This window comes from Notothenia rossii (assembly GCF_949606895.1).
Source record: "Notothenia rossii genome assembly, chromosome: 11".
Classification (NCBI taxonomy): Eukaryota; Metazoa; Chordata; class Actinopteri; order Perciformes; family Nototheniidae; genus Notothenia; species Notothenia rossii.
Genome location: NC_136910.1, coordinates 2,285,636 through 2,312,644, shown reverse-complemented (window position 1 = coordinate 2,312,644; position 27,009 = coordinate 2,285,636). Strand labels below are relative to the sequence as shown.

The 27,009-nt window shown below is 43.5% G+C and overlaps 1 protein-coding gene across 4 annotated transcripts in view; it reads right to left on the bottom strand.

The window, feature by feature from the left end:
- sap30bp (SAP30 binding protein) overlaps nucleotides 1-27,009 on the bottom strand; it is a 65,559-nt gene that overhangs the window by 19,691 nt on the left and 18,859 nt on the right. For 2 of the 4 annotated variants that reach the window (XM_079658491.1, XM_079658493.1), the window contains exons 5-8: nucleotides 22,790-22,878; nucleotides 15,550-15,641; nucleotides 14,128-14,240; nucleotides 13,981-14,039 (exon numbers count right to left, since the gene is read on the bottom strand). In XM_079658491.1, coding sequence (XP_079514617.1) covers nucleotides 13,981-14,039; nucleotides 14,128-14,240; nucleotides 15,550-15,641; nucleotides 22,790-22,878 — 353 coding nt within the window. Of the gene's footprint in view, nucleotides 1-10,243; nucleotides 11,078-12,491; nucleotides 12,595-13,980; nucleotides 14,040-14,127; nucleotides 14,241-15,549; nucleotides 15,642-22,789; nucleotides 22,879-27,009 lie in introns of those variants that run through there. The other 2 variants (XM_079658490.1, XM_079658492.1) reach the window with 2 other exon arrangements.

Sequence of the window (27,009 nt, the reverse complement as noted above, 5' to 3'; positions counted from 1 at the left end):
CCATTCTCACAGCGTTAGAAACCTTTTCTTTCTCAATATCAAGCCTCACTTATTGTTTTTACTTCGGCTGTGAGTGTTTGTGTACTCAGGGTGAGTTTCGCTTGTTCCCGCTGTATCGCCGACCCGGAAACCTGTCCGCTCCTCGCAGCAGCGAGCCTTGCAACGTCCCGACCAATCAGAGCATACTGGGCTCACAGGAAGGGGGGGGGGGGGGGGGGGGGGCAGGAGCTCCAACAAGCCGTATAGGACAGAGAGTGAATACACATACTATACAGAGATGCTGTATGAGAAACCAATGTGAGTTTGGAACTTTGAACAATGTAAATCTATTCTAGCTCAACAATGGAACTATGATCAGTAGAAATGGCCATGACACGGGACCTTTAAGGTACACTTCAAGTGGAGAGAATTTGATGAAGTGCCTTCTAGGGTGAGATGAAATGCCCTTTGGGTGTTTTTCCAGTGGAGAAATCAGTTTTCAGGGTGTCCCTCTATTATATAAAACATGATAAGGTGCTCTTCTAGTGAAGTAAACAAGATGCCCTCTATTCCCTTCCAGTGGAGAGAACAGGATCCTTCATCCGGTAAAAAGGAAAAAATACAAAAAGAGATAAAGTGTACAGTAAATATGTGGCCTCATCAAAACACATCTCTCTGAATCCCTTGGGATATTCTGAGAACACAACTGAGCTGAATATATAACACGAGTCATTTTGAATATTTTAACACAGAAATGTTACAGCTTTTAAACAAAGTCTTGAATGCCTCTCACAGTGACAGAAGGAGCGTCTCCTCCTCACTGTAAATACCACCCTGTGAAATCTGAGCAGCTCCCAGCAACCAGAGCTGCTGAAACACAAAGGCTTCTCTGAGGGAACAAAACCTCCACCCCCCCCCCCCGAAACACTCCCTCCCCTCGCTGGCTTCTTGGAGGACACTTTGGCACTGACCGTCCAAACAGCCGTTCTCGTGCCCACAAACCGTACACTTTCACTGAGTTGAAATCAGGCATATCCTGCCTCAAAACGATGCAGAGAAACTAGTCCATGCATTTGTTACTTCAAGGCTGGATTATTGTAACTCCTTATTATCAGGGTGTACCAAGAAGTCAGTCAAGTCGCTTCAGCTGATTCAAAATGCTGCAGCTCGTGTACTAACCAGAGTTAGGAAAAGGGACCACATTACTCCTGTTCTGGCTGCCTTACACTGGCTCCCTATAGAACACAGGATAGAATTTAAAATTCTTCTTCTGGCCTACAAAGCCCTTAATGGGCAGGCGCCATCTTACCTTAAAGAACTCATGATACCCTATTGTCCTACTAGGGCATTGCGTTCCAAGAATGCAGGGTTGTTGGTTGTTCCTAGAGTCTCTAAAAGTACAATGAGAGCCAGAGCCTTTTCTTATCAAGCTCCACTTTTGTGGAATCAGCTTCCAGTTTGTGTTCGGACGGCAGACACCCTATCCGTTTTTAAGAGTGCGCTTAAGACCTTCCTTTTTGATAAAGCTTATAGTTAGGGCTGATTAGATTCAGCCCCTAGTTTTGCTGATATAGGCTTAGTTTGTCGGGGGACATCTTACTTCTTCCTTCTCTCTGTCTATACCTGTGTACTCTCATGTTCCGATTAACCCAGCTTCCCCAAATCTCTTTCTTTTTGGTGTCTATATACGCCGGGATCCGGAGTCATGGATGATCCTGCGGTCCTGTGTCCTGGATCGCAAGTCCTGGATCTTGAGTCGTGGCTGTGGTCCTGGATCATAAGTCCTGGATGGATATCCTCGTGGATTCATCTTCCTATTATACACACATGCATTTCCAAACATTTGGTCTACCTATGTTGCAAATGTATTATCTTTTTGATTTACACACGGCATCTATTGCACGTCTGTCCGTCCTGGGAGAGGGATCCCTCCTCTGTTGCTCTCCCTGAGGTTTCTCCCATGTTCCCCTTTAAACTGTGGGGTTTCTCTGGAAGTTTTTCCTTGTATGATGTGAGGGTCTAAGGACAGAGGGTCTAAGGACAGAGGGTCTAAGGACAGAGGGTGTCGTGTTGTCATACTGATATTCTGTACAAACTGTGAAGTCCACTGAGACAAATGTAACATTTGTGATATTGGGCTATATAAATAAACATTGATTGATTGATTGATTGATTGATTGATTGATTGATTGAGTTGTGCAAGAGATTTAAAGCATGCCTGATCTGAGCTTTAGAAAATAAAGTGTAAGAGCCATTCAGGCACATTATTTAAGTTCAGTCAGACAACTCACGTGTTTCTTAATATGTTTATTAGAAGCAGCATATAGGTTGAGTTTGGCGTCTAGGCTCGGGCCTCATCACTCCACAGATTTACAAAGAACATTGAGTGAAGATTAGATAACTATCCCCGAGCCTACAGGTGGAAGCTGGGGTGGAAGCTGGGGTGGAGCTGGGGTGGAAGCTGGGGTGGAAGCTGGGGTGGAAGCTGAGGTGGAAGCTGAGGTGGAAGCTGGGGTGGAAGCTGGGGTGGAAGCTGGGGTGGAAGCTGGGGAGGAAGCTGGGGGTGGAAGCTGGGGTGGAAGCTGGGGAGGAAGCTGGGGTGGAAACTGGGGTGGAAGCTGGGGTGGAAGCTGGGGAGATGGATGGGGAGGAGGTTGATGGAGGTGGGTGGAGAGGAGGTGGATGGGGAGGAGGTGGATGAGGAGGAGGTGGATGGAGAGGAGGTGGATGAGGAGGAGGTGGATGGAGAGGAGGTGGATGAGGAGGAGGTGGATGAGGAGGAGGTGGATAAGGAGGAGGTGGATGGAGAGGAGGTGGATGGGGAGGAGGTGGATAGGGAGGAGGTGGATGAGGAGGAGGTGGATGAGGAGGAGGTGGATGGGGAGGAGGTGGATGAGGAGGAGGTGGATGGAGAGGAGGTGGATAAGGAGGAGGTGGATGAGGTGGATAAGGAGGAGGTGGATGGAGAGGAGGTGGATGGGGAGGAGGTGGATAGGGAGGAGGTGGATGAGGAGGAGGTGGATGAGGAGGAGGTGGATGGGGAGGAGGTGGATGAGGAGGAGGTGGATGGAGAGGAGGTGGATGGAGAGGAGGTGGATGAGGAGGAGGTGGATGAGGAGGAGCTGGATGGAGAGGAGGTGGATAAGGAGGAGGTGGATGGAGAGGAGGTGGATGAGGAGGAGGTGGATGGGTAGAAGGCGGATGGAGGTGGGTGGAGAGGAGGTGGATGAGGAGGAGGTGGATGGAGAGGAGGTGGATGGGGAGGAGGTGGATGAAGAGGAGGTGGATGAGGAGGAGGTGGATGAGGAGGAGGTGGATGGATAGCAGGTGGATGAGGAGGAGGTGGATGGAGAGGAGGTGGATGGAGAGGAGGTGGATGGGGAGGAGGTGGATGAGGAGGAGGTGGATGAGGAGGAGGTGGATGGGGAGGAGGTGGATAGGGAGGAGGTGGATGAGGAGGAGGTGGATGGGGAGGAGGTGGATGGAGAGGAGGTGGATGAGGAGGAGGTGGATGGAGAGGAGGTGGATGGAGAGGAGGTGGATGGAGAGGAGGTGGATGAGGAGGAGGTGGATGAGGAGGAGCTGGATGGAGAGGAGGTGGATAAGGAGGAGGTGGATGGAGAGGAGGTGGATGAGGAGGAGGTGGATGGATAGCAGGTGGATGAGGAGGAGGTGGATGGAGAGGAGGTGGATGGAGAGGAGGTGGATGGGGAGGAGGTGGATGAGGAGGAGGTGGATGAGGAGGAGGTGGATGGGGAGGAGGTGGATAGGGAGGAGGTGGATGAGGAGGAGGTGGATGGGGAGGAGGTGGATGGAGAGGAGGTGGATGAGGAGGAGGTGGATGGAGAGGAGGTGGATGGAGAGGAGGTGGATGGAGAGGAGGTGGATGAGGAGGAGGTGGATGGAGAGGAGGTGGATGGGGAGGAGGTGGATGGGGAGGAGGTGGATGAGGAAGAGGTGGATGGAGAGGAGGTGGATGAGGAGGAGGTGGATGAGGAGGAGGTGGATGGGGAGGAGGTGGATGGAGAGGAGGTGGATGTAGAGGAGGTGGATGAGGAGGAGGCGGGCCTCAGCAGGAACACCTGAAATCACTCTGACTGCAGGAGAGAGGAGAACCATTTTAAAGTTTGGCTGCAGCTCGCTGATTGGCTGCTGAGATTGAGGTGAATGTAACAGGTGAGCAGGAAGCCGTGATGAGCTGATGATGAGCGGCTGCAGAGTGAATGTAAACCCAGTCTTCCTGAAAGAACTTGCGCTGAGCTTCAGTTCAATCTGGAGAGACTTCATTTTGTTTGAAGAACATTTATTGACACGTCACGTGATAAATGTGAAGTCTTTGGCGATTAGACCCCGATCGTGAAATGGTATATCTGAAGGGGGGGTGCAGCCCACTTGATGAAGGATTTGACCTTACCAGGATGGATTCTGCTGAGGCAGGATTGAGGATTCAGACCGAGATGTATGCAGTGAGGCAGACCTTTATATACATGATGTGGAGAAGGAGCCTGACTGCGGCCGGGTATGAACTAGGAAAAGAGAAACCCCCAAAAACGAACGATGCGATGAATCATTACCATAATATCCGAGAGTGATATGAAAGTAGTGCTGCGCTGAATGTGGGCATGCACTTAGCTTACGTGATGCGACGAGTCTAAACTGAGCAAGCAAGGGTTAGACAGGAATGTGCGCGGAGAGAGAAGGAACATAGGATAGGGTGAGCTGGCTGTGACACTGACTATTGCATGGAGCAGGACTTCTGATGGCTCAGGCAGTCTGCTGGGATAAGTGGGAGAGGCATAGCATGTGGTGAAACATTACCTGAGAAGGATGTGATCCACCACCACCCGTTATATGGACAGCTTACCGTAGGAGTCTAAGAGTCTCTGATTAGCCAGCACGGTGCGGATAGGGTATGCGTGCGGTTACACTCATAAGGGCAGAATAAGCAATCTTTATAAAACAGAGAATGAACAGGACAGGGATCCAATTAGATGAAACCGTTCTGGAGAAGTGCTGATTAATGAATAATGTAATGAAGGTATTCTGCAGATGATTAAAACGAGAGCTGAGTGAGTGACTCATTGCTGTGAGAGACATACGCTGCAAGACTATGTTGAGCATGAGTTGCTTATATTGCATCCATTCCTTCTGCTTGATGGAGAAGTGTGAGACATTAGCTGAGGTCTATTGAAGTACCAGAGGGAGGGGATCGTATGAGCATGGAGCGAGCACGGTTTGCACCACCTCCAGCTGTATGCATGAAAGTATGAAGGAGAACCTGTGCATTCTTTCTTTCTTTTGTATTTATTCATTTTTTAAATATATCGTTCTTTTATCCGGACGGCCCCCCCCAACCCATGAAGGGGCGCCGTGATACGAATCTGATGAGACACGGAGGCGATCGGTCCTAAACGTGCTGTGAACACGGATAAACGTCACTTATCTGCTGGTTGAATTTCCTGGGAGGGATTGAATGCGGCCTAGAGGGCCTGCTCGCCGTCTGCTTGTGCGTAATGTGACTTCCGTGTTCGTGGATCAGCTGATCGAGGGGTCTCGACTCCGTTCTGATACCGGATCGGCTTGTGCGCTTATGCCGGGACGGCCAGACGTACCCGTGTTTCTGCCGATGGAGGTCTTCTCCTCTCGCTCTTGCTTGATATCTGCTACGAGGATCTGAAACGGGTATGTCGGCAGCAGGAACACCTGAAATCACTCTGACTGCAGGAGAGAGGAGAACCATTTTAAAGTTTGGCTGCAGCTCGCTGATTGGCTGCTGAGATTGAGGTGAATGTAACAGGTTAGCAGGAAGCCCGTGATGAGCTGATTATAAGCAGCTGCAGACTGAATGTATACCAGTCTTCCTTAAAGAACTTGCGCTGAGCTTCAGTTCAATAATGTGCAAATGTTGCAAGTCGGTAGTGGGCCGCCAGCTGATCCATTGAACTTTCGAATAAAGCACTTGAATGGAACGATGCATCTGGATTTCTTAAATGTACGCAAGTCAATACTCAAATTCTCCTCGTGGGCTAAGTGGCCTTTGAACAATAGGCGCGTTCACACCGCAGTACTTTTCCCACAAAGTACAGAGCGCGTTCACACCGGAATAAGTTCCCTGAGGGAGGATTAGGCAAATGAAGCCGCTGGCGTCAATTCTTCTTCTTCTGCTTTGGGTTTACTGGCAGGCCGCAAATAACTTCACGGCGTATACTGCCACCTGAAGTCCCCGGAGTTGGGGACTGGCTTCAGTAGAAGCTGCTGGGACTCCCAGCAGCTTCTACTGAAGCCTTCAGAGTAAATCGCCAGAACGCCGACACCTCCTCATCTCCACCGCTCCCATGTTTTCTTTTGTGTTGCCATAAGTTAGTCTCTCTGCGTTTCTGCGCTGGGCTAATGCTAATGCTAATAATGCTAATGCCAGGATAATAAAATGGCAGCTTCACAAAACGTTTTGGGAGTTTTACGGGGCGTGGTTTGCAATCCGCCCAGCCAATCAGACATAGAAAGTCCCTGCTCTCTAGCAGGGAAGGGGGTGAAAAGGTGAAGGGGAAGGGGGTGAAAAGGTTCTCATGAACTCATTTTAGTTCCGGATTTTTTTGGTTTGAACGCGACATTTCGGAACTAAAGTGGGAAAAGTACTGCGGTGTGAACGCACCTATTGTATTATGCATAATCGGCCACTAGACATAGGTTGGGTAAAGACTTCCAGACAGTGGCATTTTAGATTTGTCAGGGCTTTTGTAAAGTGTTGCTTTCTTGAGATTTTAATTATATGTTTTTCTTAAAGTTTGCATTTTTTATTTAGGCAATTTCTTGTTTTATTGATTTAGAGTTGTGATTTTTAACCTTATTTAGGTTATAAGGTTATTTAATTGCATCTTACTGCACTGTTTATCATTTGTTAGCGGTTGGGTTTGTTGTGCAAAACCCTTAAATAAATACAAATAAACAAAATCCTTAAAATTCATCCTAAAGCTGCAGTTTTTTGCCAAGTAGGTTTGAATTAGCTTTGGTGAGTTTGTAAACACAGGAAGAGAAAGAAGAAGTATTATGAACATTATTATGAATGTAATAAGAGTATGGGAAAGGTCACTAGAAAATATTAAAGTGAAATACTGAGATTTAAATCAATTTCAAATATTAAATAAAAACTACTTAAATCATCATGACTGACTGAATCAATACGGATGCACTCACACACCCCTCCTCTACTGGAATATATGTGAAGGGAAAGTTGGCACGTTGAGAAAATATTGATTAAACGTCGACACTTATATGCAAATCAACTGCAACTTATGTGAAGATATTGATTTTAATTTGCATTTTCGAGCATATAGCAAACTTTCTGAGTATGTGTTTGACTTTTGAAATAAGTGCCTGCACCACATTTAGAAGATTTAGAAGATTTAGTTCAAATAAAACTCAATGAAAGGTTGTTTCCTTCGCTTGGGAGCAACTTTATTTCAATGTAATAACCTCATTTAAAAAGGTTTACTCAATTGATCTGTTGTTTCCTACACTTTGGAAAACTGAAGGTAAATATGAATAAATCCTAATATTGGATCTTCTCTCTCACACATGCAGTACAGTAAGGACCCAGTTACCTCAGAATCTGCAGAATAATCCAAACCTTACTTTGACCTGGACTCATCAGGAGGAGAGCGGCTGAAAGGAAACCAAAACAATCAGAGGAATGAAAAGCTCTTGTGTTTTCATGCTCCGCTCCGCTCCTCGCACCATTTACAAAAACTGCACTTTTTGGATCAGTGGGTTCACGGCCTGTAACGGCCTCTCCTTTCCCACCAATAGATCTCAGTGTGCAGCGAGGAGGACAGAGCGGGGTGAGGAGGGAACAGAGGATCAATCTTACTGATTGTTTCTCAAAATGTGACTTTCTAACATAAGTATGTTAGCAGAGGAGGGAGAAGTACTCAGATCTTGTACTTGAGTAAAAGTAGAAGTACTCAGATCTTGTATTTGATTAAAAGTAGAAGTACTCAGGTCTTGTATTTGATTAAAGTAGAAGTACTCAGATCTTGTATTTGAGTAAAAGTAGAAGTACTCAGATCTTGTATTTGAGTAAAAGTAGAAGTACTCAGATCTTGTATTTGATTAAAGTAGAAGTACTCAGATCTTGTATTTGAGTAAAAGTAGAAGTACTCAGAACTTGTACTTGAGTCAAAGTAGAAGTACTCAGATCTTGTTCTTGAGTCAAAGTAGAAGTACTCAGATCTTGTTCTTGAGTAACAGTAGAAGTACTCAGGTCTTGTACTTGAGTAAAAGTAGAAGTACTCAGGTCTTGTACTTGAGTAAAAGTAGAAGTACTCAGATCTTGTTCTTGAGTAACAGTAGAAGTACTCAGATCTTGTTCTTGAGTAAAAGTAGAAGTACTCAGATCTTGTTCTTGAGTAACAGTAGAAGTACTCAGATCTTGTTCTTGAGTAACAGTAGAAGTACTCAGGTCTTGTACTTGAGTAAAAGTAGAAGTACTCAGGTCTTGTACTTGAGTAAAAGTAGAAGAACTCAGATCTTGTACTTGAGTAAAAGTAGAAGTACTCAGATCTTGTACTTGAGTAAAAGTAGAAGTACTCAGGTCTTGTACTTGAGTAAAAGTAGAAGTACTCAGATCTTGTACTTGAGTAAAAGTAGAAGTACTCAGATCTTGTTCTTGAGTAAAAGTAGAAGTACTCAGATCTTGTATTTGAGTAAAAGTAGAAGTACTCAGATCTTGTACTTGAGTAAAAGTAGAAGTACTCAGATCTTGTACTTGAGTAAAAGTAGAAGCACTCAGATCTTGTACTTGAGTAAAAGTAGAAGTACTCAGGTCTTGTACTTGAGTAAAAGTAGAAGTACTCAGATCTTGTACTTGAGTAAAAGTAGAAGTACTCAGATCTTGTTCTTGAGTAAAAGTAGAAGTACTCAGATCTTGTATTTGAGTAAAAGTAGAAGTACTCAGATCTTGTACTTGAGTAAAAGTAGAAGTACTCAGATCTTGTACTTGAGTAAAAGTAGAAGTACTCAGATCTTGTACTTAAGTAGAAGTACCAGAGTGTAGGAATACTCTGTTACAGTACACATCCTTAATTCAAAAATGTTCCTAAAGTAAAAGTACAAAAGTGTGATCATCAAAATATAGTTAAATGTGTTTAGTTAACAGGCTGCACCCTCATTCCCGTCTCATTGTGAAAGGGTATAAACATGTGCAGCTTGTGAAAGTAAACACGTCTTTCAAATATTTTAATTACTCACACTGTCCACTTTAACCCCGGGTGGAGATTCAGAAGCACGATGACCCCTGAACGCATCGCTGAGGGGTCAGATGTTCAAACCTCCACCTGGACCACACGTGCAAACCGTGAGAAAAAGAGAAGTGTGTGTGTGTCCCAATAAAAAGGGAGGTGTGTCTTTTAATTTCCATTCGGGAAAATGTCACCATAACAGACCTTTAGTAGTCTTTACCAATATCAGTAAAAATATCCTTGAAACCCATTGGATAACACATTAGGTAAACAAAACCGATTTCATTAAGGCCGTTTTTTTTAATGAAAGACTTTGTATACCATCTGGTATTAAATTGTCTCGTGAGAATATCGAGTGTTAAAATAAGCAGGATGAGAGCTAGTTAGCCGTTAGCCGACACTAGGCAGCAGTCTAATGGCTAAATAACAGAGCTAATGCTAACGGAGGGTACACTGAGTGTCTCCTCGCGCAAGACCCTTCACCCTAAATCGCTCCTGTGGGTTTTGTCCACAGCATTGATGAATTACACGTGTGATATATTTCATGTAAAGCACTTTGAGCACTTGGAAAAGCACTAAAAGATATACGAATAATTATTATTAAAATGATAACCTGCATTTAGTACTTCGCTAGATAACAGAGCTAACGGCTAATGCTAACTGAGGTCATTTAAAGGGAAATACAAACGTAATTGTGTGACAAGTTCAACCCTTAACTTCTATGGTAAAACACAAAGAAAGTAAAGCTTTGTTAAAACGTTAAGACAACAGAAGCTATTTTGAAACTGGATTCAAACCTGTTTCTGTGAACACAAGTAATCATTAGTACTAAGTATCAACGTTTACCTTGTTTTGATATCTTGTTTTAACAGTTACTTTATATTTTTTAATTTTCACTCTCACTCTGTTGATGTCCTTTAAACTCCTGAATTTCCCTACAGTGATAAATAAAGGTCCATCTTATCTTATTTTAGTAAAAGGTCATAAATATTCGTGGAAAAGACAAAAACGACAGGATTAATCCAACAGAAAAGGCAACAACTGATCCATTTATTCACCTTATCATCAAATATGTACAAGCTAAAAAAAGTGTTGCCTAACAGGTCAGTCAACATGCCAATGATGGGGGAAAACAATCTGAGTAAATGATGCACACGTTCGACTACAATGACATAAAACCGCTACGTAAGAGAGGAAATACTGGAACAAAACTAAAGACAGTAATGAAATCAAAATGAAGGATGCAAAGTCCGAATGTTCTCCAAATTTCACTTTCAAATGAAGATATAGAATCCAGGAGAGAGTCTTTAGATGTGAGGGTATTGGTTGGTTGGTTGGTTGGTTGGTAAAAAAACGTACATTGAGAGTCCATATTGTCCGCTTTCTGATCTTTCTCACATTTACAATGAGCACAGGGAAGGGCTGGGAAACACACCGATGTTATCTCGACATCTGGATACAAGAATGGATAACATAGATGGATTTAAGATATCGTAAGAGGTGTTTTTTCATGGTTTGAGAGTAAAAAAAATCCACATTACTGATGAGCTTTTATCTACATTTCCATCGTGTGACTCAAATATCGATAGAAGAAGTCCGAAAACGTCCCGATATCTGATTTTCCTCACATCTCCCAGCCCTACACTCAGGTGTTGCAGCTTCCTGTTCCTCTTGTAGTGGAGATCACTGCTTGGCCTTCTTCAGGATGGTTCCCACGGCGGAGATGACGGTGGTCTTGGTGCCGCTGGCGGTGGTGGTGACGGAGACGACGGCCGGTAACGAGGAGCTGGTGGTGACGGCGGCGGGCTGGGAAAGAGTCACGGGGATCGCTGAGTCCCATTTACTCTTCCTCTTCTGGGCCTCTGAGGACAAACAACACACAGGAGGGATTCACGTGAGACCAGGAAGGAACAGGAAGGGCTGACTAAGGATTTCAAATATGTCTTTTTCTGCTGTTAGTTAGCCATCAAAACAATAACAGCACAACAACACATAATGGCGTAGTTAGCGTTAGCATTAGTAGTTACCTGGTTAGCATTAGCTATTGTTTTTACAATAACATTTAACCGGCACACATACATGTAAATATGTATATATGACCCAAATATGTGTTCAATTCATTCATTTCTTATTTGAACTTAAAGGTGGGGTAGGTCATTTTGGAGAAACCAGCTGGAGTGCGCTAGAATTTGAAAATACACAGCCGGAACAAATCTGCCACTTCCTTACAGAGCCCCTCCTCCAACACGCACGAACGCACACATGACCAATGAGGGCACGAGATAAGTTTGTGCACAGATGGAAGGCTGACAGGCAGGTAGGCCATCCAGTTACTTTAGCCGGCTCAGATGATTGGTCGTGCTTTTTACAGAACCACGGCTTCCAGAAATGATATTTTTTAATGGATTTTTTGTCAAAGCATTTCAGATATTCATTGCTATCGGGATGTTCAGAGCATTCCATGGAATATAACAAAAAGTGTATCTCGAGCCGGTTTCTCAAACTTACCTACCCCACCTTTAACTGTATATAACATTTTATTTTATTTTTGATATTTATCTTTATTAATCTTTAATTTTGTGTGATCTGTGCTGTCCTGTTTTTCATTCTCACCCTGTTGCTATTTAAACTACTGAATTTCCCCACGGAGATTAATAAAGGTCCATCTCATCTGTTCTTAAATAAACTATTTTTCAGGATCTTTTAACTGGATCATCCACAGAGGCCCCTCTCTCCAAAACTAGCAGATATTGTAGGTGAAATTGGTTTAAACACTGAAAAAAAAGCAGTTTTCAAGATAACAATTTTTAATTTTCATGGGATACTGGGCGTAAGGGCTACGAGCTAAAAGCTAACGTAACAATTGTTCCTCTATTAATATAAGAACCAGTTGTTCAGGAGTTTTTTTTTTCAGATGCCAAATTATCCACAAAGATCTTATTCTCTCAAAACCAAACAGGAACACTCATTAAAAGCAGAAATAAAAATTCACTACGCTTGTGTTTCTGTAAAATAGGAGAAAGGGGCTACGAACTAAATGCTAACGTAACACGCTTGTCTCTGACAACGTAAGATCCAGATGTCCAGGACGTTTTTACCGGGACAAAAACAACAATATGTGAGTCAACAGAACGCTCTTCTTCTGAGATGCAAATAAGATATGGATTTCATTATTTGGGGACTTAAAACATTCTTTAAAATTGATGGACTTAACAGGACAGTGAACTCAAACGTCAGGCCAGGTGATTTATCTGCGTTGCTGTGTTGGATGTTTACCTGTAGACGTGGTGGAGGTGTTGCTGCTGTTGGTGGAGGCCGCTGCGTTCAAGGGGTTGTTCCCCTTCTTCGTCCCCGTGACAAACTCAATCTGTGAAACACACTGAATACTATAAAAGTTTTGTTTTATGTGAAACCATTTTGAAACAACAACCGCATCAAGGGCACATAGGTCTCTGCTATTATTATGTATCATAAAGACTTCACTATGCAACACTAGTGATCCTATTGGCTAGCGCTTCAACACATCTTAGTGATTGGCGAAGAGGCGGGACATCTCTATGAGGTGGACCAATCACAACAGAGTCGGCCAGCTAACCAATCAGAGCAGACTGCGCTCTGGTTTCAGACAGAGGGTGAAAAAAGGTGCTGCAGCACAGGCAGTATGAGAACAATAAAGAGCTTTTGAAGATTAAAGCATGAAGACATGTAGAGACAGGACTCTTTAAAGTAGAGACACTACATACTGATATACACCTGAACATCAGCATAAGAGGACTCTTTAAAGTAGAGACACTACATACTGATATACACCTGACCATCAGCAGGAGAGGACTCTTTAAAGTAGAGACACTACATACTGATATACACCTGAACATCAGCAGGAGAGGACTCTTTAAAGTAGAGACACTACATACTGATATACACCTGAACATCAGCAGGAGAGGACTCTTTAAAGTAGAGACACTACATACTGATATACACCTGAACATCAGCAGGAGAGGACTCTTTAAAGTAGAGACACTACATACTGATATACACCTGAACATCAGCAGGAGAGGACTCTTTAAAGTAGAGACACTACATACTGATATACACCTGAACATCAGCAGGAGAGGACTCTTTAAAGTAGAGACACTACATACTGATATACACCTGAACATCAGCAGGAGAGGACTCTTTAAAGTAGAGACAATAAATACTGATATACACCTGATCATCAACAGGAGAGGACTCTTTAAAGTAGAGACACCACATACTGATATCCACCTGAACTTCAGCAGGAGAGGACTCTTTAAAGTAGAGACACTACATACTGATATACACCTGAACATCAGCAGGAGAGGACTCTTTAAAGTAGAGACACTACATACTGATAGGGACTCTTTAAAGCCTCTGTACTATCCCTTCAGTTTGCTCTAGCCTGCATACCTTCACAGCAGAGAATAATAAACCTGATCCCGAGGGAACGTGTTCATTCACGTCTCGTTTCTACCGTACAATGCTGAGCTTCTTTCAGCTCTCAGCGATTAGTCAGCAGGATCTATCTGGCAAAATAAAGACATACTCAGGTGTTTTTAAATCTACACAAGGTGTGAAAAACACGTACGGGCAGCTGCAGTTACGAGAGCAGAACTTGGCAAATGTGGAATCCTGCGTAAGTCTGACTAAAAGTAAAGAACCTAACCTCAGCTGGTGGAGACTTGCCCTTGACGCAGACACAAAAAAACGTTTGAAATGCTCTTATTGTTGTTGTTTTGAAACTCACCTTGGTGCGCTCCTTCTTGGCTTTCTCCAGTTTGTCCATCTCCACTTTCTGAGACTTGGCTGCAGGGATAAGAAACAGAAGCCATGAGTGTTTGTCTCGTATCGTTGCACAAAAATGTGAAGAAGATGAAGGTTTTATTGAGCTTACCCAAGCCTTCGTAGTACGAGTCCTCCGACCAGCCGTGGGGATCGAACATGTCTTTCGGGTAATTTGTCCCCAGTTCGTCTATACTGCAGAACTGAATGAGCTTCTCGTAAATGCTGGACAAAAAAACAACAAAGAAAAAGTGGTCATCATGAAGGACGCTTAGAGGTATAGTGCTTTATTCGTACGAATGTTGACTCGGAAGCTTTATTTCCTAAAAAGTGAAAGAAAGTCAAAAAATAGTAACATTCATTCACGTCCAATTGAGTTGATCAATATTAAAACTGAGAATGTGTTGTTCTCTTCACTCAATACACGAGCAGCAAAGTAATCATCAATCCAGTTGAACATATTTTTATAAAACAGTTAATAACTCGATTGATTGCGTCCATGTTGATGCTTTCTTTGGTCTCTTTACCCTAATGGCAGCAAAACTGTGCAACTAATTTTTTTTTCATGCAAAATGACCTGACCTCTGAATTGAAAGCCACAAAAATTTAATATGGAATTCTTTACTTTTTATATGAAAGATAATTCAAATTAAATAGACAACTGCATTCCTACCTTGCACATTGAATTGTTAATTTGGAAAATAAACTACGTCACAGATTTTTTATCATAAGCTTGGGTAAAGACATTTGACTCTGACTAAAACCACATGTTTAAAATCAATGGGACGGCAATACAATTTACATTTAGATGCTCGTTAATGTCCTAAAAGTGTTTTTATCATGTTTTTAAAAAATGGTGTTCTGTAAAACTGCTATTTGAACCACGCATACACAACCAAGAAATGATCAAAAATATCAAAACATTCTGTATTTTTTTCACAATTTGATACTTAAACGTGTTCAATGTCTGTTTCCTTGTATCGTGTCACATGTGTCCTGAGCTGTGACGTAAGAAACATTTCAGACATGACCTGAGTCATTTAGGCACCTTCTTTTAGGAGAAAGTTGTTCTTAGTTTGTTACACCTGAACATCAGCAGGGGAGGACTCTTTAAAGTAGAGACACTACATACTGATATACACCTGAACATCAGCAGGAGAGGACTCTTTAAAGTAGAGACACTACATACTGATATACACCTGAACATCAGCAGGAGAGGACTCTTTAAAGTAGAGACACTACATACTGATATACACCTGAACATCAGCAGGAGAGGACTCTTTAAAGTAGAGACACTACATACTGATATACACCATAACTCTTTTAGGAGAAAGTTGTTCTTAGTTTGTCTTCAGATTGTTGTGTAAATTGGCTGGAGGGCCCTTCTGTTACTTCCCTCTGTACCCGTAGTCTAGGAGGGAACGTAACACCTGACATCAAAGCATTATGGTATGTAAGAGATTATGTGGACACCATCTGGCCGTTCACCTCCTAACTAGGTCATTTCTTATCGTCTCCTCAGTCGAGAGCATACCTGGGGTTTCTGAATTCCTTCTTCTTCTGGATGTGGTTGTTTGTGTCGAAGTCTCCCTGCAGCTTCCTCTCGTACAGCTTGTGGATCTTGTCCTGTTTCAAAACAAACAAAACAAAAAGGTCATCAAATTATCTTCCTCCACTCGAGCACATTTGGCAGGACACCGTGTCGATGTCTGCAGATAAACAGAAGCTGCACGTGACGGGCGTGAATGGAGCTATTATAGAAAAGCGGTTTCTGATGCATTGGGGAAAAATTTGACGACCAGGTTCAACTCAGGGAGCTGGCAGACGTCATGAGTGAGCTCACATGAGAACAGGAAGGAGGGAACGCTTCTGAAATGGGAAATATCTGCCAACTTATAGTCAAATATAATGTAATATATCATAAAAAGTGGTTGGTTTGAGAGGAAATCTATTTTAAAACCGTCTTTTTCAATTTTTGCATGTTTTTTTAATTCGTTTTTCAAATCATTTGAATTGTGTTTTTGTTGCATTTTGTCTTATTGCTGTTAATAAATGTTTTTTTAAAGCACTTTGAATTGCTTTATGAAGGACAAATATTAGAAATGAGTTATTGGAGGGAAAAAAAGACAAGGTTGTGTTTACATTTGCAGTTTGTTGCTGTACACAATGCATTAAGACGCCCAACTAATCTGCATCTACAAAATCTGCATTTACGTATATGTTAGAGCCAGTGCCATCTAATTGTGATCTGTAGTCAAGACCGTATGAAGGACTACAATTCCCACCAGCCTCTAAAAAGACAGATGGAAAACCTGTCTGAAGACGCCGTCGAGGCACAGTTTTTAACCGTTAAAGTTATACAAGCCTCGGACTAAGTTGTTTATTATTTGATTTGAGTTTTGCCTGTTTTGTTTGACTATTGTAAAGGCCTGTTTTACTTTGAGTAAACACAGTTTTGCTGCGGCTGCGAGGGAGTGCGGTCGTCTTTCAACCAGAAGGGTGTGGGTTCGATCCCAGCCCATGCAGTCAACATGTCGATGTATCCTTGGGCGAGATACTGAACCCTGAGTTGCTCCCGATGGCCAACGGTGTGTGAATGTTAGGTCCTAGAGTCAGGTGCACTGCTCTGTGTGAATGTTAGGTCCTAGAGTCAGGTGCACTGCTCTGAGTGAATGTTAGGTCCTAGAGTCAGGTGCACTGCTCTGTGTGAATGTTAGGTCCTAGAGTCAGGTGCACTGCTCTGTATGAATGTTAGGTCCTAGAGTCAGGTGCACTGCTCTGTGTGAATGTTAGGTCCTAGAGTCAGGTGCACTGCTCTGTGTGAATGTTAGGTCCTAGAGTCAGGTGCACTGCTCTGTGTGAATGTTAGGTCCTAGAGTCAGGTGCACTGCTCTGAGTGAATGTTAGGTCCTAGAGTCAGGTGCACTGCTCTGTGTGAATGTTAGGTCCTAGAGTCAGGTGCACTGCTCTGTGTGAATGTTAGGTCCTAGAGTCAGGTGCACTGCTCTGTGTGAATGTTAGGTCCTAGAGTCAGGTGCACTGCTCTGTGTGAATGTTAGGTCCTAGAGTCAGGTGCACTGCTCTGTGTGAATGTTAGGTCCTAGAGTCAGGTGCACTGCTCTGTATGAATGTTAGGTCCTAGAGTAAGGTGCACTGCTCTGTGTGAATGTTAGGTCCTAGAGTCAGGTGCACTGCTCTGAGTGAATGTTAGGTCCTAGAGTCAGGTGCACTGCTCTGAGTGAATGTTAGGTCCTAGAGTCAGGTGCACTGCTCTGTGTGAATGTTAGGTCCTAGAGTCAGGTGCACTGCTCTGTGTGAATGTTAGGTCCTAGAGTCAGATGCACTGCTCTGTGTGAATGTTAGGTCCTAGAGTCAGGTGCACTGCTCTGTGTGAATGTTAGGTCCTAGAGTCAGGTGCACTGCTCTGAGTGAATGTTAGGTCCTAGAGTCAGATGCACTGCTCTGTGTGAATGTTAGGTCCTAGAGTCAGGTGCACTGCTCTGTGTGAATGTTAGGTCCTAGAGTCAGGTGCACTGCTCCGTGTGAATGTTAGGTCCTAGAGTCAGGTGCACTGCTCTGTGTGAATGTTAGGTCCTAGAGTCAGATGCACTGCTCTGTGTGAATGTTAGGTCCTAGAGTCAGGTGCACTGCTCTGTGTGAATGTTAGGTCCTAGAGTCAGGTGCACTGCTCCGTGTGAATGTTAGGTCCTAGAGTCAGGTGCACTGCTCTGAGTGAATGTTAGGTCCTAGAGTCAGATGCACTGCTCTGTGTGAATGTTAGGTCCTAGAGTCAGGTGCACTGCTCTGAGTGAATGTTAGGTCCTAGAGTCAGATGCACTGCTCTGAGTGAATGTTAGGTCCTAGAGTCAGATGCACTGCTCTGTGTGAATGTTAGGTCCTAGAGTCAGATGCACTGCTCTGTGTGAATGTTAGGTCCTAGAGTCAGGTGCACTGCTCCGTGTGAATGTTAGGTCCTAGAGTCAGGTGCACTGCTCTGAGTGAGTGTTAGGTCCTAGAGTCAGGTGCACTGCTCTGTGTGAATGTTAGGTCCTAGAGTCAGATGCACTGCTCTGTGTGAATGTTAGGTCCTAGAGTCAGGTGCACTGCTCTGTGTGAATGTTAGGTCCTAGAGTCAGGTGCACTGCTCTGAGTGAGTGTTAGGTCCTAGAGTCAGGTACACTGCTCTGTGTGAATGTTAGGTCCTAGAGTCAGGTGCACTGCTCTGTGTGAATGTTAGGTCCTAGAGTCAGGTGCACTGCTCTGTGTGAATGTTAGGTCCTAGAGTCAGGTGCACTGCTCTGTGTGAATGGTCCTAGAGTCAGGTACACTGCTCTGAGTGAATGTTAGGTCCTAGAGTCAGGTGCACTGCTCTGTGTGAATGTTAGGTCCTAGAGTCAGGTGCACTGCTCTGAGTGAATGTTAGGTCCTAGAGTCAGGTGCACTGCTCTGTGTGAATGTTAGGTCCTAGAGTCAGGTGCACTGCTCTGTGTGAATGTTAGGTCCTAGAGTCAGGTACACTGCTCTGAGTGAATGTTAGGTCCTAGAGTCAGGTGCACTGCTCTGTGTGAATGTTAGGTCCTAGAGTCAGGTGCACTGCTCTGTGTGGATGTTAGGTCCTAGAGTCAGGTGCACTGCTCTGTGTGAATGTTAGGTCCTAGAGTCAGGTACACTGCTCTGAGTGAATGTTAGGTCCTAGAGTCAGGTGCACTGCTCTGAGTGAATGTTAGGTCCTAGAGTCAGGTACACTGCTCTGTGTGAATGTTAGGTCCTAGAGTCAGGTGCACTGCTCTGAGTGAATGTTAGGTCCTAGAGTCAGGTGCACTGCTCTGTGTGAATGTTAGGTCCTAGAGTCAGGTGCACTGCTCTGTGTGAATGTTAGGTCCTAGAGTCAGGTACACTGCTCTGAGTGAATGTTAGGTCCTAGAGTCAGGTGCACTGCTCTGAGTGAATGTTAGGTCCTAGAGTCAGGTGCTCTGCTCTGTATGAATGGGTGAATGACATGTAGTATGTAAAGCGCTTTGAGGGGTCTTAAAGACTGGATAAAGCGCTTTATAAGTACAGTCCATTACCATTACGGCCCGTCCACACCTTGCTTTTCGCCGAACTGAATTGTGGGTAGCATAGCGGTCCGTCTCCGCCGTCTCCGGCTGCAGAAGTTGAACAATGTTCAACTTCTGCAGCCGGAGACGCCGGAGTAGCCAGCGCCAGCCAATCCAATCCCGTTTCTGAAAATCTGACAGCTCAAGCCCTAGCCAATCAAACCGCGTCTAAGCTGGGAGAGATATCCCCCCGTTCATTTCTATATTTCAAAAAAAAGATGGAGGAGAAACTAATTATCGTCGTAGCAAATCAGCCGGTTTTGTATGACCAGACCCTCTTCACCTACTGGAAGCACCAGGCATGGAGGGAGGTGGCAGAGACAGTGGGTGAAACTGGTAGGTTTTCGCCTGTTTGGAGAGTTTATATCCAGTTTACTTAGTTTTAACATTGCTATTGCTTTGTATGTCGGGGGCGGGAGACTCATCTGATTGGTTGTTGGTCGCGGTGCTCGAATAAAATCCCCAAGCTTCAGACACGCCCAGCTCAAGCTTTTTGTGAAGCTGTAGTGTGGACGGGCCGTTACATAGCACAATATCAACATAGCAACATCGTGGCACGGTTGCTTAAGGACATTTTTGTTTAGATGATCATAATGTAGGTTTGATGCATTTCAGCAAATAATGAGCAGATGTGTCCGCAGCGTTAAGCATGTGTCTTCAGGGCAGGGATATCCAGAGTGTTCCTGCTGGAGGTGAATCAGAAGGTGATCATCTCTAAAGGTGCGGCTCTGCAGACTTTTATGGAGATTACTAACACTCTGAATCAGTCCCAGCCGTGTGTCCTGACCTGCCTCTGATCCTCACAGAACAAACCTTATTGCAGCTTATGCAAAGAGAGAGAGAGAAGTGAAATGAAAAGAAGATGACGCTGATATGAGTTCTGGTTTAATTACAGGGGCGCGTCTCAGGATTTATGTTGCCACCAGAACTTAATTCCTACCCAGAGGGAACGAGGGAAGATGATTCACTTGGTAAGGAGAACGGCTTATTTAGACACTGAGATGACTAGTCTGTGGATGAGGGGGCTTTTATTTTGAAAAACTCCTCCAAAAGGTGGAAGTGTGTGGAAGTTAAAGGTGGAAGTTAAAGGTGGAAGTGTGTGGAAGTTAAAGGTGGAAGTGTTTGGAAGTTAAAGGTGGAAGTTAAAGGTGGAAGTGTTTGGAAGTTAAAGGTGGAAGTTAAAGGTGGAAGTGTGTGGAAGTTAAAGGTGGAAGTGTGTGGAAGTTAAAGGTGGAAGTTAAAGGTGGAAGTGTGTGGAAGTTAAAGGTGGAAGTTAAAGGTGGAAGTGTGTGGAAGTTAAAGGTGGAAGTGTTTGGAAGTTAAAGGTGGAAGTGTGTGGAAGTTAAAGGTGGAAGTTAAAGGTGGAAGTGTGTGGAAGTTAAAGGTGGAAGTGTTTGGAAGTTAAAGGTGGAAGTTAAAGGTGGAAGTGTGTGGAAGTTAAAGGTGGAAGTGTTTGGAAGTTAAAGGTGGAAGTGTGTGGAAGTTAAAGGTGGAAGTGTGTGGAAGTTAAAGGTGGAAGTGTTTGGAAGTTAAAGGTGGAAGTGTGTGGAAGTTAAAGGTGGAAGTGTTTGGAAGTTAAAGGTGGAAGTGTGTGGAAGTTAAAGGTGGAAGTTAAAGGTGGAAGTGTGTGGAAGTTAAAGGTGGAAGTTAAAGGTGGAAGTGTGTGGAAGTTAAAGGTGGAAGTGTTTGGAAGTTAAAGGTGGAAGTGTGTGGAAGTTAAAGGTGGAAGTTAAAGGTGGAAGTGTGTGGAAGTTAAAGGTGGAAGTGTGTGGAAGTTAAAGGTGGAAGTTAAAGGTGGAAGTGTGTGGAAGTTAAAGGTGGAAGTGTGTGGAAGTTAAAGGTGGAAGTGTGTGGAAGTTAAAGGTGGAAGTTAAAGGTGGAAGTGTGCGGAAGTTAAAGGAGGAAGTGTGTGGAAGTTAAAGGTGGAAGTGTGTGGAAGTTAAAGGTGGAAGTTAAAGGTGGAAGTGTGTGGAAGTTAAAGGTGGAAGTTAAAGGTGGAAGTGTGTGGAAGTTAAAGGTGGAAGTTAAAGGTGGAAGTGTGTGGAAGTTAAAGGTGGAAGTGTGTGGAAGTTAAAGGTGGAAGTGTGTGGAAGTTAAAGGTGGAAGTGTGTGGAAGTTAAAGGTGGAAGTTAAAGGTGGAAGTTAAAGGTGGAAGTTAAAGGTGGAAGTGTGTGGAAGTTAAAGGTGGAAGTGTGTGGAAGTTAAAGGTGGAAGTGTGTGGAAGTTAAAGGTGGAAGTGTGTGGAAGTTAAAGGTGGAAGTTAAAGGTGGAAGTTAAAGGTGGAAGTGTGTGGAAGTTAAAGGTGGAAGTGTGTGGAAGTTAAAGGTGGAAGTGTGTGGAAGTTAAAGGTGGAAGTGTTTGGAAGTTAAAGGTGGAAGTTAAAGGTGGAAGTGTGTGGAAGTTAAAGGTGGAAGTGTGTGGAAGTTAAAGGTGGAAGTGTTTGGAAGTTAAAGGTGGAAGTTAAAGGTGGAAGTGTGTGGAAGTTAAAGGTGGAAGTGTATGGAAGTTAAAGGTGGAAGTGTTTGGAAGTTAAAGGTGGAAGTGTTTGGAAGTTAAAGGTGGAAGTGTGTGGAAGTTAAAGGTGGAAGTGTTTGGAAGTTAAAGGTGGAAGTGTGTGGAAGTTAAAGGTGGAAGTGTTTGGAAGTTAAAGGTGGAAGTGTTTGGAAGTTAAAGGTGGAAGTGTGTGGAAGTTAAAGGTGGAAGTGTGTGGAAGTTAAAGGTGGAAGTGTTTGGAAGTTAAAGGTGGAAGTGTTTGGAAGTTAAAGGTGGAAGTGTGTGGAAGTTAAAGGTGGAAGTGTGTGGAAGTTAAAGGTGGAAGTGTGTGGAAGTTAAAGGAGGAAGTGTGTGGAAGTTAAAGGTGGAAGTGTGTGGAAGTTAAAGGTGGAAGTGTTTGGAAGTTAAAGGTGGAAGTGTGTGGAAGTTAAAGGTGGAAGTGTGTGGAAGTTAAAGGTCTCCTATTACACTATTTTTAGGTATATATTATAGCTTTCAGATATATAAAAGACACGTCTATTAAGTGTTTTGCTCAAAATACCAAACAGATCATTCTAGCCTCATCCCCCTCTATTTCAGCCTGTTACTAAAGAGATGACTCGGGGGGTGTAGCTTTAAAAAAATATCATGTTCCAAACCACATCAAGGATTCTCTCTGAAACAGGATGGAGCTCCAACTCTCTCTCTCTCTCTCTCAGGTTTACCACAAGGTGACTTCCTTTTGATTTCCTGCTTCTTCACACACACTCTCTCCAGCACAGGTTAGCCCTGAGTGTTAGCATGCTAATGTAAACACAGACCATATTACTTCAGAACACGCCTCATTGTTTCTGACAGCAACGTTTCTGATTGGCCCGTGGGTGTAAAGCCCGCCTACATTTGAGTAATGTCGTCATGACGCAGCAAATCTGGATCAGCTCCGTTGTTCCCCCGTTTTTAGAGATGTGGGTACGGAGGGAGAGAGAGAGGGGTCTATTTCCTGACACTTTGAGAGTCTCCTGACACACCGGGGACACACCGGGGACTCACCGGGGACACATGGTGATGTAGAGAAGACATCAGAGAGTGAGTTTTGCATGATAGGAGACCTTTAAAGGATGAGGTGTTTGTAAGTCAGCAGGTGTGTGTGTGTGTGTGTGTGTGTGTGTGTGTGTGTGTGTGTGTGTGTGTGTGTGTGTGTACCTGCAGTTGGCTGGAGCAGCGTCCCGGCGGCTCGGGGGGGATTCTGATGGCGTCGGGGGACATGTTCCTCACTTTCTCAGAGAAAAGAGCTGAAGGAGAGACAGATACAAACGTGAGGAGTTGTCGTTGTTGTTGTTGTTGTTGCACAAATACAATACAAATCAGTATTTTTAAAAGTATGGAAGATACTGCACGATATTTGGATTTGTTTTTACAGGAACTGTCATCTGTTTTTCATCGTCCTCTGTTTCTCAAATCTTAAAGCACATTGTATACATTACAGACATGTTTTAATGGCATGTCTTTACATGCGTATATGTTTTCACTTCAGAGACTTCCCCCGTGAGCAAGCCTTTACATGCCGAGTGAGGATCACCTGAGAAAATACTGATGGTAGAAACAGAGGAATATGTGGGGAGGGGAGTAACGTGAGGGAGGATCTGCAATATGGAAACATTTGTGCATGATTTTCAATTGACATTTCAACTGAAATGTGTGCAGCTGGTTTATAGGAGTGTGTGTGTTGAGAGCAGGGAGGGGCTGCTGGGGCGTGTGAGGAGGACGAGGGAGGAGTTGAGGAATTGAGGAGGGAGGAGGTGAGAAGGGAGGATCCTCACCTCCTCACCTCCTCCCTTCGACCCAGCCCTTGTTTTGCTGCTTCACTTTCTCTGTCTGCAGGCCAGGAATACTTCAGTGACACTAAACATCCAAATCAGAGCCATCAATCACCGTGTGTGTATAAGGGCTCTGTGTGTGTGGGTGTGTGTGTGTGTGTGTGTGTGTATAAGGGCTCTGTGTGTGTGTGTGCGTGTGTGTGTGTGTGTATAAGGGCTCTGTGTGTGTGTGTGTGTGTGTGTGTGTGTGTGTGTGTGTGTGTGTGTGTGTGAACTTGACGGGACATGAGCAGATGCTTTTCTGAAGCGTTGTCTTTTAGGTCAAAGGGATTTTTAGTGTTTTGTCATAAATATTGTTACAGTTTGAGCTGAAATGCTAGCCCAAATAAGGGCACCATTAATCCTACCTTTTAGTGTTTTTACTTAAACCTTACACAGGTTTTGAAACCGTGGGGGAAACAGGCATTTGACAGACTGTGTCCATGTATAAAAAGGCCAAATAACAGTGTAACATGGGTATAATAAGGGCGTTAAAACGATCATGTAAAAAATATCTATCAGTTACATTTCCAAAATACTAAATGCCAACTGTGTCTTTTGCGGATAAAGGTTAATAAACAGGGGTGCACAGGTACGCATGCGCGGCAAAAATCTGAATTGCGTAACGTCACTTGTGTCACTACGCGCCTTTGCGTACCTCAAAACAAAAACACATATTTCGTCTACACGTGTTTCTTGTCAACACTCAATGGAGTAAACTACGAGACATGTCAAAAAACCCAAAGACATTAAGCAGCTACGTTGTTGTTTCGCTCCCTGCAAAAAATCTTCGGACTTTCTGTGACTGACTGAAGTGGGTGCTGGCCGAGTCGCGCAGGACATAACCGACGGCTTTACAGGAGGCAGAGGCTCCGGAAAACAGAGAGTTGGTCGCCGTGTGCACAGACAGGGTTAACGTCGGTATGAACAACAGAATTGTGCCAAAACTCCGCCATCTGGCTGCAGTGGGAGACTCCCCTGTGCACACTCTGTGCCCCGCGCACACACTGGAGAACTGCGCAAAATCAGCTGATCACAACGTTCACGCTCTGCGGTCAAGCTGCTGCAGTTTTTAAAACAAAGTGGAGTAAAACACACAGCTGCAGACTCACTCAGGGGTTTATGGAAGAGTTTGAAATCAGACAGAAGTGGAAGAAGTACTCAGAGCTTGTACTTGAGTAAAAGTAGAAGTACTCAGAGCTTGTACTTGAGTAAAAGTAGAAGTACTCAGATCTTGTACTTGAGTAAAAGTAGAAGTACTCAGGTCTTCTACTTGAGTCAAAGTAGAAGTACTCAGATCTTCTACTTGAGTCAAAGTAGAAGTACTCAGATCTTGTACTTGAGTAAAAGTAGAAGTACTCAGGTCTTGTACTTGAGTCAAAGTAGAAGTACTCAGATCTTGAGTAAAAGTAGAAGTACTCAGATCTTCTACTTGAGTCAAAGTAGAAGTACTCAGATCTTCTACTTGAGTCAAAGTAGAAGTACTCAGATCTTGTACTTGAGTAAAAGTAGAAGTACTCAGATCTTGAGTAAAAGTAGAAGTACTCAGATCTTGTACTTGAGTAAAAGTAGAAGTACTCAGATCTTGTACTTGAGTAAAAGTAGAAGTACTCAGATCTTGTACTTGAGTAAAAGTAGAAGTACTCAGATCTTGTACTTGAGTCAAAGTAGAAGTACTCAGATCTTGTACTTGAGTCAAAGTAGAAGTACTCAGATCTTGTACTTGAGTAAAAGTAGAAGTACTCAGGTCTTGTACTTGAGTAAAAGTAGAAGTACTCAGATCTTGTACTTGAGTCAAAGTAGAAGTACTCAGATCTTGTACTTGAGTCAAAGTAGAAGTACTCAGATCTTGTACTTGAGTCAAAGTAGAAGTACTCAGATCTTGTACTTGAGTCAAAGTAGAAGTACTCAGGTCTTGTACTTGAGTAAAAGTAGAAGTACTCAGAGCTTGTACTTGAGTCAAAGTAGAAGTACTCAGATCTTGTACTTGAGTAAAAGTAGAAATACCAGAGTGTAGGAATACTCTGTTACAGTAAAAGTCCTGCATTCAAAATGTTCCTCAAGTGAAAGTAGAAAAGTATTCTCATCAAAATATAGTGAAAGACAGTAAAAGTAGTCGTTGTGCAGATTGGTCCATTTCAGAATAATATATATGATATGTTTTATAATGATTGATCATGAAAGTGTTCTCAAAGCTGGTAAAGGTGCAGCTAGTTTGACAAATTAGATCAAAGTCAAGTAAAGTACAAATATCTCAAAATGTTACTTAAGTACATACTTGAATAAATGTACTTAGTAACTTCCCCCATCTGAAATCAGATATGACTTCAAGTCATGTGATCATTTCTTAGTATTTGATCCTTCAACTTGGCCTCATGAAATGCAAGGACTTCACAGTTTTGGCAAGAAGTTTTGGAGAAAGCAAATCGGAGGCTTAAAAAGAGACAGGGAGGTGCATCTTCATCATCTTCATCATCATCTAGCATGCAAGAAGGGTAAATAGAGGACAGTGAAGGAGACACTGAGGAGGACCACGCTTCGTGTGGGGTGAGTACCAAACGCTGTCTCCTTGTACTCATCTGAGTAACTCACTCAAAAAGTGATCTGCACCCCTGTTGTTAAAGCTGGCTATGCTATGCAAGGCATATTTACGCTTCAACCGGAAGTACCAACACAAAAGTGGTCAATGTGGAAGAACCACAACGCAGGCGAAGAAGCGACACAATACACACACACACACTTTGGACCAAAGAGAAGCTCCGTGACCTCCTTTATTCTGGAAAGTTAAGACCCCTCCATCAAACGAGGAGCAGGGCGTCGCCTTTGCCAACTAGACACACTAACCAACGCCTTGCGCGTGTCTGTGTGTGTGGGTTCACACAGATTTCTGACAGCCAACAATGGATTAAGATAAATAGCTCCATGCATGTAACTAGTTTGAACAGCTTGTATTATCAAAAATCAGAACATACTGTAGCCTCCAACCATAAAAACCTGACGAGGCAAGTCTGCTGACTCACCACACACACACACACACACACACACACACACACACACACACACACACACACACACACACACACACACACACACACACACACACACACACACACACACACACACACACACACACACACACACACACACACACACACACACACACACACACACACTTCATGGGGTGAAATCATCAGAAGAGAGGGAAAGATGGGGCTCAGACAAAGCAGGATGTCACTGGGATCCATTTAAATCCACACACACATTTTCCCCGCAATAATTTTTTTTTAAATTATGATTTCCCCGGAATAAACAGTGCGATATGAAAATACTTAAGACTTTTTATAAAGCTTTATTCTTAATCAATATATTTTTTAAGACCATGTAATTAAATTGGAACACCAAATGAGGCCTTATTTTAGATCATTTATTATAATTGATAGTGCTTTTTATATAATTCCTTATTTATTTATCTTTATTCTCCACATTACATCACATGTTAGACGCTTTTATCCAAAGAGACTTACATACTCAATACTGTGGGCAATCCCCACAGGAGCACTTTGGGGT